Source organism: Ahaetulla prasina, chromosome 6 (genome assembly GCF_028640845.1).
Source record: "Ahaetulla prasina isolate Xishuangbanna chromosome 6, ASM2864084v1, whole genome shotgun sequence".
NCBI lineage: Eukaryota > Metazoa > Chordata > Lepidosauria > Squamata > Colubridae > Ahaetulla > Ahaetulla prasina.
Window position 1 is genome coordinate 37,006,475 of NC_080544.1, and position 16,484 is coordinate 37,022,958.

General features: G+C 39.7%; 1 protein-coding gene across 1 annotated transcript in view; it reads left to right on the forward strand.

Annotated features, from left to right (window-relative positions):
* CFAP46 (cilia and flagella associated protein 46) overlaps nucleotides 1-16,484 on the forward strand; it is a 105,939-nt gene that overhangs the window by 48,509 nt on the left and 40,946 nt on the right. The window contains 7 exon segments of the mRNA XM_058188085.1: nucleotides 89-249; nucleotides 1,311-1,412; nucleotides 2,721-3,044; nucleotides 4,193-4,341; nucleotides 9,578-9,676; nucleotides 11,209-11,335; nucleotides 14,017-14,163. Of these exon segments, the coding sequence (XP_058044068.1) occupies nucleotides 89-249; nucleotides 1,311-1,412; nucleotides 2,721-3,044; nucleotides 4,193-4,341; nucleotides 9,578-9,676; nucleotides 11,209-11,335; nucleotides 14,017-14,163 (1,109 nt within the window).

Consider the following 16,484-nt stretch of genomic DNA (forward strand, 5'->3'; position numbering starts at 1 on the left):
CATGTCAGTTACATATCAACAATATGTTTATATTGTCATATAAAACATTTTCAACAATACTGACTAATTCTTCATATTTTCGTTATAGAATTAAGAAACCAAATTAGTATTGGAGAATTAAGAAACATAAAACAGTTAGAAGCTTTATTTAGAGCTTATACAATAATGGCAGTCATTTCTGGCCACCGTTCAACTTTTTACGAGCAGTACTGTTTGATGGCATATGCTTTTGTGATTCGCATGTGGCAGGTGAGATAAGAAAATGGTGACTAGAAGGCAGCTAAATAAATGCATTGTGCAAATCTATTAGGTTTTTTTTTAATGAATGGCTTGAATTCAAAGCACTTACCTCAATCACATTGATCTTCTAAAAAGAATTATTGGAGCTTTTAATGAAGATAAATTATATGAAAGTGATTTCTTGATATACTTGAATGTCAAGTCTGTTCCAAAAACTTGTTCAAAAGAAATTCCCACTTGTGTAGAATTATAGAATTTGTAATGATATTAGTCTGAACAAAAATGTATCTCATTTTCTGCTGCGTGCTGATATTATAACAACATTTAATTGGAAACAAAATTACTCTAATTGTTTGATATTTTTATAAGTGCAATTATATTTGCCACACAAAACTACTTAAATTGAATCAGCAAACTTGTCAACATTATGGCAACAAATGGCAATGAGGCTTTCAGAATCTCAGTCTTCTAGGAAAAAAGTGTAAAAAGTAACCTGAATTGAGATATATCAAAATGAGTAAATCGGAGCACAAAGATAACAATTTATGTTAGCAGGAAAGTGGTAAATCACTTATTACTTTACAAACTTATTGGCTTATCCTAATCAAGGAAGAAAAACACCCATAGTTTGCAGGCTTTTTAATCAGAGAGAATGTATTTTTTGTGGGTCTGCTCTTCATAGCAACCAATATTCCCACACCATTTTAAGAAAAGATTTTTTTTTAAAAAAAGTTGCCCCTTAAAAATAGTAAAAAAATGAGAGATACAAAGTAGATCATACTGTACTCATTGGCTCAATTAAGTTTTTGAAAAAGAAGTTTGAAAAGATTTTTTTACTTTTCTAGGAATTTTCTTAAGCCAGCTTCTATTATGATACATTAGCCTTTATGTACAGAAACTTTTTTGTACAGAAAGTAAAGGCAATCTGTAAATCTGTTTTAAAAAGTGCTTTATTCTCGGTAATATTATGTTTTATTTTCCATAACAGTAATTCAGCATTTAATTGGATTAAAAATTGTATTTCTTGGATTTTTTTCTTCTTCCCCAAAGTAAATGTAATTATTTTTCAGATGTCATTCACAACAGCAGGATTGTTTTTAAAAGCACAGACCAAAGTTTCACCAACCCAATCAGCAACTCCAAAATCAAAAGACAAAAAAGATGGGAAAAAGGTAATGTACATCTCACTCAAAAGCTGGCCTTGTCTTCATATCCAAACTTTTCCTCCCATCGTGAGACTTTCTGGGGAGAAGGGGGGAAGGAATAATCACCCATATGCCATAATGTCATCATGCCAATGACATAGCAAACAGATATGGCACAATTTCATAAAACATCATAAAACATATGGCTTGTTACAAATACTGCCAAGTTCCATACATGTTATGTTATTAAGTAAGAATACTATTAATGCTACTATAATCCATAGTAGAGAACATCTGGATTTCCAGATTTGTTGATCTACCAGCATGTGTCAGCATAAATTAGCAGAGGTGATGCTCAGGATCATAAGGGTGATAATCAGAGGTGGGTTTCAGCAGGTTCTGACCGGTTCTGGAGAACCAGTAGCGGAAATTTTGAGTAGTTAACCGTTAGTAAAAATTCTGACTGGCTCCGCCCCCATCTAGTCTCTGCCTCCCAATTCCTAGCTGATCGGGAAGAAATGGGGATTTTCCCCTGGAGTGGGGTGGGAATGGAGATTTTACAGTATCCTTCCCCTGCCACACCCACCAAGCCATGCCCACAGAACTGGTAGTAAAATATTTTGAAACCCCCCATGGTGATAATGTTATAATATCTAGAGAAGTTAAACTTCAACACCTCTGTAACTACCTTTTTTTCTGAGAACATATTAGCAGTGAAATGAATGCTTTTTACTTGGAAACAAATGTATACATCACATAAATGCTGCCACAAAACTTTACATTGTCAAAACATTCATGAGCGTAATCATCACAAATTCTGTAGCAGTGATCGTTTATAAGACAAGGTGAGATGAATGCATTCACAGAATCTTACTTATCTGTCTAAAATTAAACTGATGATTGATGATCACTTTCCTGCTGTTTTTAAGCCTCTTTTAATTTGTGGTGCATATGAAAATTGTTTTATAATTCCTGTAATTGCTTTGTTATTATTCATAATATTGTAAGCCACTCAGAGTCACTTGGCAGAGAGATGGCTGGCATACAAATTTAATAAATAAATAGTGTCTCTTTCCTTCCTCATTATTATTAGACTGAAAGATAAAACATTATCTCTTTAATATTCCCAAATCTGGAATTTCTATCTGTTGAAGAAAGAGAGTAAAGAAAGTCATTTTCACATAGCTAAAATATTACAGTGCTTTTTATTATTATTTCTGCTTGAAAATCCTAAACTAAATCCATGAGAAGAGTTGAGACTTATTTGAAGAAAATAGGACTGAATGTATTATTACAGAAATATCGATCACTGGTTCTCTTTTTTTTTCTATAAAGCCTGATGCTACTCAAGTTTCCCCTACAAGCCCTCCTAAGAAAGATAAAGAGAAATCCCCCAAAGATGCAAAAAAGGTACATTACCTTTAATGCAGTATTTTGATTTTATTTATGGTAACAAAAAATAAACTTTCTTAAACATAAGAATCCAATTTTCAGGGAGGCTCAGCCAGTAAAGAGAAGGTGAAAAGGAAGGGGCCAATTGATGTCTTGCCTGGAAATGTGGAGGAATGGGCTAGCTATGAGTTCCCTGATGAAATGAGAGAAGCCTTTAAACAGGACTCAAGTGGCTGTACTGTGAACAGAGAAACCATTTTAGCACCTGTGAGTAATATCTTGAATAGGCTGTAATTGAAATTATCTGTTCCTCTCTCTTTTGTACTTCCAGCTGTGACTTGCTTCTGGCTTCTTTTGTTCATTATTATTATATTTTGAAGCTACAGGTAGTTCTTGTACCATTCTTAGCAACCCTAATTAGAACTAATAACTACACCACTAAATGAAGCATTCACTAAGTGGGAAATCACATGATTACAACTCCTTTCAGACTGAACAGAGATAAGGAGGCTTTTGCTTGCCTCCTAACTATTCCCATGCTCTTTGGAAAGCTTGAAGACCTGAATGCTGTTTCATACACACTGAAAACAATGCTATTATGCTGGTAGCCAAGGGACTGGAAGCCAGCCATTCTTTATAAAGAGCTTACAGTGCTCACTTGAAATCTCTTCCTTTCCAATCTCTCCACTCGGAGGAAGGGGGAAGCAATTTCTATAGGCAATGTCTCCTTTGTCTGATTTCTTCATGCCTCTCCTCATAGAGCAGAAAGATCGAAGAGAAAGAGATTCAAAAGAATACTGTAAACTGTTTGCGTAGAGTACCCACCCGTCAGCCCTAGGCAGATAGTGTGACCACATTGCTATCAATTTGTAGAAGAGCAAACAGTTTGCTTTCTTGCAATCCCTTTCTCTCCAATCAATCTGCTCAGCAAAGGGAGAAAAAAAGAATAAAAAGATAGGCATCGGACAATAACTGTCCGTATTAGTGATCACATGATTGAGGAATGCTGCAACGGTCATAAATGGGTGTAAAGTTATTTTTTCAGCACAATGATAACTTCAAATGGTCTCTGAATGAATGGTCAGGAAGCAAGGGCTACCTGTATGTGGGGTATTTTTGGTTGTAATATCTGCAAGTTAGTCCAAAGTGTTACATGCACATGTAAGCAGAAAAGATAAGTTTATTTAGTAGCTCAGAATACGAAATGTCATTATCCTCACATACATTTGTGTAAATATGTATTCATACTTAGCTATTTGCAAACATTTACACATTGGTATTTAGTTTTACTGTACTGTATAGAAATCTGCCTTTGAGGGATTTATTTCAGGAGCCTTTTTTTGGCGGGGGGGGGGGAAGAATTGAAAATGTACACAAATATATAGTGAACTTGTCATTTATTCTTTTAATTTTAGACACGTACCTTATATTACTTAGACCTTTTACTTAAGGAACTACAGTCAATGTTATGTACTCACATGACTCTTCCACTACTTCACTTGGCTGAAATCATTGCTCACGATGTTGTCGAAAGCAAAAGTCTATCAAATCTCTACCATCTCAGGTTTGTATTCATTACTTTTTAGTCAATGTGAAACATTTCAATGTCCTTTCTGGCCACTGATAAATGTATGGTGTTTTTTTTATAGTGGAACATCTCAGCTCATGTTTTTCATTGCTCCAAAGCCCCTTAGATTGTATTGCATGCTAGTAGAATAGTTCTGCAAGTTTAAAGAGACTGGAATTGGAATATCTTCCCCCAGAAGTATTTGTTTAGAAACTTTTATGTTGAATGTATACTCGGTGTATATATTTATTTTGTTTATAACAGTTATCGCTTTGTAGGACCAGAAGCTGCTTCAAAATAGCAATAGCATTAGCACTTGGACTTATAAACTGCTTCCTAGTGCTTTACATCCTACTCTAAGTGGTTTACAGACTCAGCATAGTGCCCCCAACAATCTGGGTCCTCGTTTTATCGACCTTGGAAGGCTGGGTCAATCTTGAGCCAGTGATAGCATCCAGCTATCATCTTGATTTTTTCATTAGAAGTAATAATCAGCAGGACATAGAGAACAGTGTTAAATTCTTCCAGAGCTTGTCAATAGGAATCAAATCAAACCTTGATTTAAGATTTACAATCAAGCACTAAATTTCCTGGAAGGATGGGGAGCTACTAATTTACTTCACTTCAATATGTTGGTCTAAAACTGATCTATTTTAACTCTATTTGCTCTTCTGACAGAATATTTTCCGACATTAATTCATCTAACAGTTTCTAATGCAAACAATGTAACTGTAATTTGCTGATCGTACTTTGTAAATTGATTGAATGATAATTGATTGGATTAAATCCATCCTGATTTTTTTTTAAAAAAATAGTTGCAATCATAGATCAGCCAAGTCCTCGGGGATCTGAAAGAAGCAGTCTAGAAAAGTGAATAAGGTCACCAAAGTTGGAGTTACCAATCAATGTTTATTTTCAGTAGTTCAGTGAAATCATATATCTCCCAGGTGGCCTTTCCATTTTTCAATTGCGAGATTAATTTAGAAATGTCAAAGGAGAATATTAGTGGCTGGCCATGAATACATTCTTGACTTAATTCAAAGATCAATATATTTGCTGAGTCATCACCAAAAATAGTTCAATAAATGCTTTTCCCAGACAGATATTGGGAGTGTTTCCTCTATAATAGGTAGCTTTTAGGGGTTAGCCATAGGGTAGCCCTCAGAGGACTCAGCTATAAATTGCCAGAAAGCCACAGAGCTTTGTTTTTTTAATGATTTAAATTAATCACTGCCAACTATATAATTGTGTTTCCTACTTTGTTTTATACACACGCATATACATAGACAGATATATTTCTCAGGCCTTAATACAATTAGATTGGCTTTGATCCTGACATAATCAGAATTTAACACAATTAATTCATAAATTAGATTTTATAATTGTCCAACTGTTACTGTTTTTGAGAATGATACGCTATCATACACTGGATATTAGCAGTTGGTTCTTGATATATGTGTATACCTTCTCATGACTTTCTTATCCACATTCATTTAATGAATACTCATTCAATGACCACTCAAATTTCCAATGGCACTGAACAAGTGGTACTTTTAATTGGTCCTCAAAGTTCTGCCCATACCACCACCATCACAGTTATGTGATTGTGAGTTTGTGATCCTGATGCTTAGCAACCAGACCACATACCTTCTCCACCCAATAGCAGCCATCCCCTGTCTCTGTTGCACTCATGCTTCACCAGCCTTCTGGTGAGCCTCCTGGAACTTGTGATTTCCTGTTGGCTTCCCCATTGACTTCGCTTGTTGGAAACCAGCAGGAAGATGATGTTTTCAAGGTGATTTCCGCTTAACAACCCATGATCCTCACTTAGCAAAGCAACAGGAATGGTGAGGATGGCCATCACCAACTGATGTTGATATGTGACATCACGCGTTATGACCACAATGCTAGCGACAGAAATTCAGGACCCCAATTACTGTCATTAAGCAAGGACTACCTTTATTGAGGATGAGCCACTACAGTTGGGCATAAAGTTAATTCTTATAATATAGCAAGAAAACTCTTGCCTTGACCTTGCAATGCAGAAAAGAAATGTTAGGATATAATGACTATTATATGGTGGGAACTATTATATGCTATCAAAATAATGTGATCACTAAGAAAAGCCACCTCATTTATCACATTATTTGAGACCACAGTATAACCAATGCATTAATACTTACTCTGGATCTTCAGTCCCCATTCTAATCCCTATCAACCACTTCATTTGTAGAATTTTATCAAGCTTTTGGAAAGATGAGTTAATTACTATCTGTGAAAACTGATACCCTTAGACCAGGGTGTCAAACTCGCGGCCTGTGGGCTAGATGCGAGCCACACCCACACCCAGTTTAGTGAAGGGGGGAAAAGTCATGATATATCATGTGACAAGAACATGACAATGACAATTTTACACCTCTGTCTTAGACCAACTATGGCAACATAATCTATATAGCAGTGGCTGTTGAAGTAATTAATTGAGGCACTTATTCTAGAGTTGAAATTATCCAGCAATATAGTTACAGTCCTAGGATGTTTCAATCTATGATTGCACTATATTCAGAGTCATATTCAAGTGAACATATTCTTGCTATTCTACTTGTAATAGCAATGGGCCGGATAGCTCAGGCTGGTGAGGCCTGTCATTAAGAACACAAAGCCTGCAATTACTGCAGGTTCAAGCCCGGCCCAAGGTTGACTCAGCCTTCCATCCTTTATAAGGTAGGTAAAATGAGGACCCAGATTGTTGGGGGGGCAATAAGTTGACTTTGTAAATATACAAATAGAATGAGACTATTGCCTTATACACTGTAAGCCGCCCTGAGTCTTCGGAGAAGGGCGGGGTATAAATGTAAAAAAAAAAAAAAACATCTGTAGAGGTCAGTAAGCATTTATGACCATGTAGCTTCATTCTAACTACAAACTTTGGACCATCTCAAGCAAGTTGCATACAGTAAACTTACTTCTTAATCCCCAAAGTTTATTTGAGAGGAGAACAGCAAGACCTTTCCACCCATGACTGTACAGCCTCAGAAGAATAAACTATATTGCCTCTCAACTCAAAATTTCCTTGGGCCCATGTCTTTGCTAAAATAATAGCATAAGATTTAACTTTAAATATTAAAATGAGGGTTTGTCGCTTTTAGAAGATTTTGGCAACATTCCAAAAATGTTGTTGATCTCCCTGCCATCATTTAGTGAACTTTGGAAAGAGTTCCCCAATGAGGGTTATATATTCAGTTCAGGGTTTCTATCTTCAAGCTGATCTGAGAATAAACATTTCTGAATGAGCTGTTAGTCAATTGATAGCTCCCTTCCTATTCAACAGAGAGTGAATGGCACACTTGGTAGTAAATTTTGTTTCTAAGTCAGTAAATTGGAAGCCGCACTTAGACAAAAATACCCATAAGCCATTCTTTGGAGGGGGAGGACTCCTCTCTTCTTTTGGGGATCTTCAGGCTGACTCTCTACTAGGGGAATTTCTATTTGCTGAGTTTCATCTTTCTATAAGCACTTATTCATTCTCAAGTTCTAATGGGTGTGCTCATCTAACTATCTAGAAGGTACTAGATTGGGAAGGTGACCCAGAAATGTATTGTATACATTCAAGGGGAGTCATTCATGCAAATAGGATGTAATACTTAGTTTAGAATCTTTATTGTGGAACAAATAATGTTTGAGATTAGGGTCTCCCAAGTAATACATTGATTTTTATATATGCCAAACATATTCCTTATGTTTAGACTATAGACTAGGTCAGGGGTGTCAAACTCATGTCGTCACAGCAGCATCACATGACATATCAGGACTTTTCCCCCCTTCACTAAACCAAACACCGGTGTGGCCAGCGTGTGATGCATCCGGCCCACAGGTCGGGAGTTTGACAGCCCTGGTCTAGGTATCAAGTACCCTTTTGAGAAATGATAAGAGGGTGGTATATATGTAGCAATAGAAACCAGTACTTGGAAGCTGCTTCTTCCATATTTCATTGCTTTATATGTGACAAAAGCATATACAGAATCTCAACCATCAATGGGTGTGGACCAGTTTGGACCAGTTCGGGCGAATCAGTAGCGGATACTGGGGCTGGTTCGCCAAACTGGTAGCAATTGTGGGCTGGCCATGCCCCCAAACTGGTCCATGGGCCACAATCTTGCCATGCTTCCCTGCCTTCCACATGGCCTTCCCGGCAGTGGCACTGGCAGTCAAAGAGAGCAGGCAGGTGGTTGCTTCAGAGCCCCAAGCCCCACAGAGCTGGCATGGGAGGCATGGGTGGAAGCCGGCCTTTTCTGCAGCATCCCCCTACTCTTTTTGGATCACCCTGCGGGGGGGGGCTCTGTCTTTGCAGAAACGGGGCGTACGTTGTATGGAGGATTGGCAGAGGGGATGCGCAGCCCTCCGGGATGGAGAATGGAGCAAGAAAAGGCTCCGAGATTCACTTGGGCAGTCAAGCCAAATGGCGGAGGGAAACGCAAAGTGTTGGGGGCTTCAGAAGGGCAGAATGTGCTTCAGAATGTGCAGGTCCTGGCTCTAACAGTGAGTGGCGTACATGACGTCAAGTTGGCCATGCCCACCCAGTCACATGACCACCAAGCCACGCCCACAGAACCACTAGCAACAATTTTTAAATTCACCACTGGTGTGGAGTCCTTTGCTGGGAGATGTAACAGGTAAAAGAGCATTAAACATCTGTTTTTCCAGCCACCATTCTTCCACTCCAGTTGTAATCACAGCCCTCATTGACTACTTTGGATAAGTTTCATCTGAGTTTTCCAGGCAAGCACAGATCCTTATGAGATTCTGACTGTATGAACTAATTTTGAAATTGATGAAAGTTTTGTGCTAAATAATTTTATTTATTGAATTTATTGAATTTATTGAAAGTAAAATTATATTGCTTCTTTTAAGCAAAGGTTGGCCTATTACATTGCTGCTTTAAAATGTGAAGTCTAAGTTATATACAATTCTAAATGGCTCTAGGAATAATCCATTTTTTCAATTAGGCTTCACAATTGAAGTTCTCTCTGCATCTCCTCCTCCTGCTGTTTAAAAGCACTGTTGGTTGAGGGCATTTTACCCTAAATTTGTTTTTATTGCAAACCTCACTTGCTCTTTTATATGGATTTGAATCTGAATTTGAATTTGATTTTTCTTTGTCAATATGTATGCTTGCATCTGAGTTATATATATGATACCAGAGTTATACTTCAAAAAGTCTCATTTGCTTTCACAGGCTTGCCAAAATATGTTTAGATTTAAAAATGTATCAAGCAGCATCTTTCCATGAAAAGGCAGTGGGTGACATCTTTATTAATGAAAAGGAACAAGGAAGGTATGTAACAAATTGTTGTGACCGAGACCCAAGTAGTGATTACCAAACACAATTAGTCTTGAACAAATATATTTTGTTAAAACAGCTGAGAATTAATCCATTCTCAGTTTAGTCCAAAACAAATTCTTCATAAACAGACCTGCGGCCTTATTACCAACTTTTGTTGTCTTTGGCAAACTGCCAAAGGCTTTTCTTGGCAAAACCCCCACAAAGTTCAAGAGACGCTGACAAGAAGCAATGGAATCAATGTTGCTTTTCTACCAAAAACCCAACAGCTCATTGCTGCTCTTTCAAGCCTTATGGCCAATCATCTTCTGGCCTTACTCCTGAGTTGTCCTTTTTGCTTCTGCTGTTCTTGCCTTCTGGCAACTCTTCACATGCATGCACTAGGAACAGGCTCTTCCTGTTCTTTTGTCTCTCTGCTGTTTGCCTCTGGAGGTTCCGGAGTCCACGCATAGCTCCCAGATGACCCCGGCCCTATCTCTGCCTTTGACGCAGAGCCCTCGTCCGGGCCTTCCCTTGACTCCAGGACTGCCCCATTGTCCTCCCTAGCCTCCTCACTGTCCGACTCTGCTGCCAGATTCGCAGGCTGCTGGCAGACCACAACACAAATGGCATATTTAAGTGACAGGTTTGTGTTGTGTCTTCAGCTCCCGAGCCTGGCCTTTTGGCAGAGAGTGACTCAGAGAGTGAGGGGGAAGAGCCGACAGGGCTTCCCTCTGCAGGACCTTCCTCTCTGGCTCCGCTCCAGGTTCCAGAGGCAGGCCAGGTGGGGGAAATGACGAGGCCTCTTTCTCCCGCACCTTCCCCCTCCCAGGCAATGTCTCAAGACCCAGCTGCTGACAATCAGTCCTGGTTAAATCCCAGGCATCGCAGAAAGGAGAGGCGGGAACGACAAAAGAAGGGGTGGGGCAGGCCTAGAGAGTGCTGAATCACAGAGCCATACCCCACAGGGTATAAAAGCAGGAGGAACTGCTCTATAGCTTCTTATGACGGACAAAAACTCACTCTTGGAAACTTTGGCTGCAATATTTCGAGACTAAGAATTTGGCTTCTGGATTTCTGTTTATTTCTGAACTCTTGGTTGCTCTAGCAATGAACTGCAGTTATGCTGGCTTCTGAGGAGATAAGAGAACTTGGCAGGCAATCGCAGGTTTGTTGCCAGGACTGATATCTGTCGTAGGAATAAATTGTTGGCAAATATAGTCAGCTCGCGTGTCTTCTTGGTTGTGGTTGCGGAGGACAGAACAGGTTTGTGTTAATAACAAATCGGTATATGTTCCAGTCTAAAGTAGCCTATATGGAGTACTCGGAGCATTCAGAAGTACCTTTCCAAAATTTGTTAAATTCCCATCCCATCTCTTCCATGCAGTTCCAAAATGGATTGCAGTAATTGTTTTCATAAATATATATAGGTTACTATGCTGGCATAACAAAGTTGAAGGGGATACCATACTTGATAATAGGCTAATATGACGGGTTTTTGTGTCTATGTTAACCAATTACATTAATATTTTCCTTCCCTGTTTCAGATTTAGACAAGAGATTGCATTTAAAAATGAGAATGCCCTACAGGATAACGAAATGGAAAATAAAAAATTTGATTGGACAGAACTAGATATAGAGCAAAGAAAGAAGCTATTTACTGCAAAAGATAAGGTAGCCAATATTCCTCTTGTATACATGCGTGAAAGTTGCAAGGCAACTCAACCCATTTTTCTGCCCATAAATGTTTTTATTGCTCTTCTAATAAAAAAGGCAAACTATAAAATTAACTACTGTATTTTTCGGCATATAAGACGCACCGGCATATAAAATGAACCTTAATTATTTGGGTGGGGGGAACAAGAAAAAAAGAATTTTGCCTCTGCCTATCAGCATCAGGATCAGCCATGTCCAGATTTCCACTTGATTTTGATAATGAGCAGCACAGTTATCTGTTTAAAACAAACCCTAACATCAAAAACATCATTAAAAAAGGACAACAAAGAATGTTCTTTCTGCGCCAACTCAGTAAGCTCAAACTGCCCAAGGAGCTGCTGATCCAATTCTACAGAGGAATTATTGAGTCTGTCATTTGTACCTCTATAACTGTCTGGTTCGGTTCTGCAACCCAACAAGAAAAACACAGACTTCAGAGGATAATTAGAACTGCAGAAAAAATAATTGCTACCAACTTGCCTTCCATTGAGGACCTGTATACTGCACGAATCAAGAAGAGGGCCGTGAAAATATTTGCAGATCCCTCGCATCCTGGACATAAACTGTTTCAACTCCTACCCTCAAAACGACGCTATAGAGCACTGCACACCAGAACAACTAGACACAAGAACAGTTTTTTCCCGAAGGCCATCACTCTGCTAAACAAATAATTCCCTCAACACTGTCAGACTATTTACTGAATCTGCACTACTATTAATCGTTTCATAGTTCCCATCACCAATCTCTTTCTACTTATGACTGTATGACTATAACTTGTTGCTGGCAATCCTTATGATTTATATTGATATATTGATCATTAATTGTGTTGTAAATGTTGTACCTTGATGAACGTATCTTTTCTTTTATGTACGCTGAGAGCATATGCACCAAGACAAATTCCTTGTGTGTCCAATCACACTTGGCCAATAAATTCTATTCTATTCTATTCTATTCTATTCTATTCTATTCTATTCTATTCTATTCTATTCTATAACTCTACAAACGTTTGACTGGAATGAGTGTGATGGGGGATGATTTTCTTTTCTTTTCTTTTTTAGAATTTAAGTTTTATTAATTAGCAGTACAGTGATAAATTACAAATATATCTTAGCATTGCAAACATCTTTAGTCCATTATCCATTGCCAGGTCAGAATCCTAAAGTCAAATACCTATTATGAAACAAAATGCATAGTTAAATACAACCTCAGCACACAAACTGCACAGATCAAACAATGTATTTGAAGCTGTAGGTGTTGTCGCAAGATAATCTTTTGCCTTTACAGCAGCCACATAGCTCTAGCCGATGGGGTCTCTTGAAGTCAATGTGCCTTTTTTTCTGGGGACATGAGCAACGAGTCTTTGAACAGATTTGGCATTGAATTACTTCTACTTTATAGGGATTAAAGCTCTTTTGGCACTTGTGACAAAGCTGCTTAAAGTATACCTTATTGGTTCCAGAAATGCACCATACTTGGGAATTTTCCCATCTGGTCTTACAGTTATTGCAATGGAAATAGCCATATTTCTCTTCTAAGAACTGGAAGGTGGTTCTTCTGCCCTCTTCGTTGAGGTGACTCCCGCCTTCCTCAGCCTCGCCTCCTTATCTGGCCTGCTGCTGGGTAGAGTATCCGACGGCGTGCCCTGGCAGCTCGTCCTCCACTCCTTCCTTCTCTTCGGCACTGCCCTCCCCATTCTCTATGAAGGTTCCCTTTTCCTCGGACTTCTGGTTGAACTGAAAGGAAGGCAGCCCTTCAGGGTGCGCCTTCAGTTTCTCTGTCGCTTCCGGCAAGGTGAAGAGGCGGTGAATAGAAGACTGGGAGCGACAGCGCCTGGCTGAACCAGCCCAAAGGGCTTTGAGGTCGGGCAGCCTGGAGCGGCCAGGATCCAAGCGAACATTGCACTGTGGCATCTGTAAAACCAACACCAAAGAAGTGGGTGTTCAGGTGATCGCCCTTTCTATGCCCAGGAGCTGAGCTGAGCCAAACATGAGCTGTGAAATGTCCCTCCTTTCCAGCCACCACTGCCCATTGGCCCAATTCCCCAAGGCAAATTTCAGAGCCACGTTTCAGGCGGCAGCCACTTCCCCTGCAATGGGCAGTGGGGAACCGAGAGCCCTTTTGGATTCGAAGAGAGGATCGCAGCACTGCCGCCTTAAAGTGCTCCTTCCCGTTGCACATTGCAGAGCCGCGCACCCTTGTCCTCCTTCTCAGCAGACTCACCTCTTTCCCAAGGAGCACTTTCAGGTGGCAGTGCTGCAATCCCCTCTTCAAATCCAAAAGGGCTCCCGTTTCCACACTGCCCATTGCAGGGGAACTGGCCACCACCTGAAACGTGGCTCTGAAATTTGCCTTGGGGGATCGGGCCAATGGGCAGCGGTGGCTGGAAAAGAGGGACATTTCACAGCTCCCGCTCGGCTCGGCTTGGGCGGGGCTACATTCGGCATATAAGATGCACCCAGATTTTCACCCTCTTTTTGAGGGTAAAAAGGTGTGTCTTATATGCCAAAAAATACGGTATATGTACTCTGATTGAGCTTTTAAGTACCTATCATTTTAACATAATTAATGTTAGCTTATAATTATTATTTTTAAATGTAGGTATTTTAAAAAGAATAATTTCTATAATAAATTATTTCCAGATTTTGGAACTCAATGCAGTTACTGAAAAAGAATTAAATGGGCTTTCTCTCCCCTACTTGTGGATAGAAAAAGCTGAAGTCTTAATCCAGCTATGTTTATATCAGCCAGCAAGATTACTTCTCTCAGAAGCTCACCAAGCAACTCAGGTAACTTAATATATTGTTTTTGTTAAAAATGCATATCACCAGCTGTTTCTTTTAATTTGTCATTTCCAGGAAATATATATCTTATAACTATCGTAAGAGGAAAAACAGTGACTAGTCTTACAATACTGGGGGCATAACTCTTGATCAGCAATAATGGCTGTGGCTGTGGATGCCGGCATCCCGATTCAGTCAGCTGCAGCCGCGGCTGGCTGTTGGAGGCGAGTTATTGGCCCCAAAGGATAGGGTGCGCAACTTAGGTGTCCTCCTGGATGATCGGCTGTCGTTTGAAGATCATTTGACGGCCGTCTCCAGGAGGGCCGTCCACCAGGTTCGCCTGGTTCGGCAGTTGTGCCCCTTCCTTGATCGGGATGCCTTATGCACAGTCACTCATGCGCTCGTTACCTCTCGCTTGGATTATTGTAATGCTCTCTACATGGGGCTCCCCTTGAAGTGCACTCGGAGGCTTCAGTTAGTCCAGAATGCAGCTGCGCGGGTGATAGAGGGAGCTACACGTAGCTCCCATGTAACACCGCTCCTGCGCAGACTGCACTGGCTACCTGTGGCCTTCCGAGTGCACTTTAAGGTGTTGGTTACGACCTTTAAAGCGCTCCATGGCTTAGGGCCTGGGTACTTACGGGACCGCCTGCTGTTACCACATGCCTCCCACCGACCCGTACGCTCCCATAGAGAGGGACTTCTCAGGGTGCCGTCTGCCAAACAATGCCGGCTGGCGGCCCCCAGGGGAAGGGCCTTCTCTGTGGGGGCTCCCACACTCTGGAACGAGCTTCCCCCGGGTTTACGCCAAATACCTGACCTTCGGACATTTCATCGCGAACTGAAGACACACCTCTTTATCCGCGCGGGGCTGGCTTAAACTGAATTTTAATGTTAAATTTTATAAATTTTATTAATTTTAAACAGGGTTTTTTAGTTTATGGCAAATTTTAATTTTCAGGCTAATTTAAATAAGTTTTTTAAATTGCATTTTAACCTGTATATTGTATTGTTGGTTTTATCTTGCCTGTACACCGCCCTGAGTCCTTCGGGAGAAGGGCGGTATAAAAATCAAATAAATAAATAAATAAAAATAAAAATGTAACTGTCAGAAACTCAACTGACTTAGCCTTGTTTCAGTTTGTCAAATTTTAGAGCTTTTTAAACTTTTATTAAAATAAATAATAAAGCTGTATCTACAGAATATCCACTGTTTTCCAAAAGAAGAGTTGAATTGAGTGATCACTTAAGGCAGGGGTGTCAAATTCACTGCATCACATTATCGTCATGTGACATATCGTGATTTTTTTTCCCTTTTGCTAAACTGGGATGGGTGTGGCCAGCGCGTGACGCATCTGGCCCACGGCCCACGAGTTTGAAACCCCTGACCTAAGGTGTAAAGTATATTGAATATTTAAATTTCATTGTTGAATTTCCAAAAAGAACTCTTCTATGGATTCATTAAAAGAGCAATGCCAATCCTTTGAAATGCCATACCTCCTAAGATTTGACCTGCCTTGACCTAGTCAGCTTTTGAGAAAGACTTGGTTGTGTTTGTAGGTGTGATAGTCAGTATGAGATGTGGCTTTTGATGTAGGTATTGTTGTTAATGACTTTTTAGGATCTTTCTTCCTATCAATCTCATTAAACTGAGAAAAGCTTCTTATTATCTAAGCTTCTTAGATAAGAGAAGCTTGCTTACCTTGCCCATAACATTTTGACAGGAACAACAAAGGAGTACAACATATAGTCTGAGAAGATGAACAATTTAAAAGCCTTTTGTATCCCTTTTCCTAATACAAGAGGATGACTTGCACCATTTCTAATCTTTTAACACTTTTTGGAACAGATTACACAGTGTAATTCTTTTGCAGCTATATGAGAGGGCATCCAGTGCTTTTCCTTAGATCAGGAGTGGGGAACGATGGGCCTTCTGGGAGTTGAAGTCCACAAGTCATAATGAGGCCATCGTTCTCCACCCCTGCTTAGATGAAGAGCAACTGTGAGAACAAGAGGGAGTTGTGTTCCTATCACAGCCACACCATGAATAGATCTTAACCCAGTCATCTAGAAACAGCAGAGCAAGCAACAGGGGTAGTAGCATTTTGCCAGATCAGACAGACCAAAAGATTTCAGAAATAAGCTGTATGAAAGACTCATAAAGACAGATGTCTGTTCAGTTGAGCAAAACCAGTCAAGAAAATGAGATTCTCCACAAACTATACCACTAGAAAGATATGTGTTATGAATCTGGGGTTACAGCTTGTGGCTTTCGTTTTTTAAAAATGTATTATGTGCTGTTAATGGCTCAAAGTTAGTCTAATCTG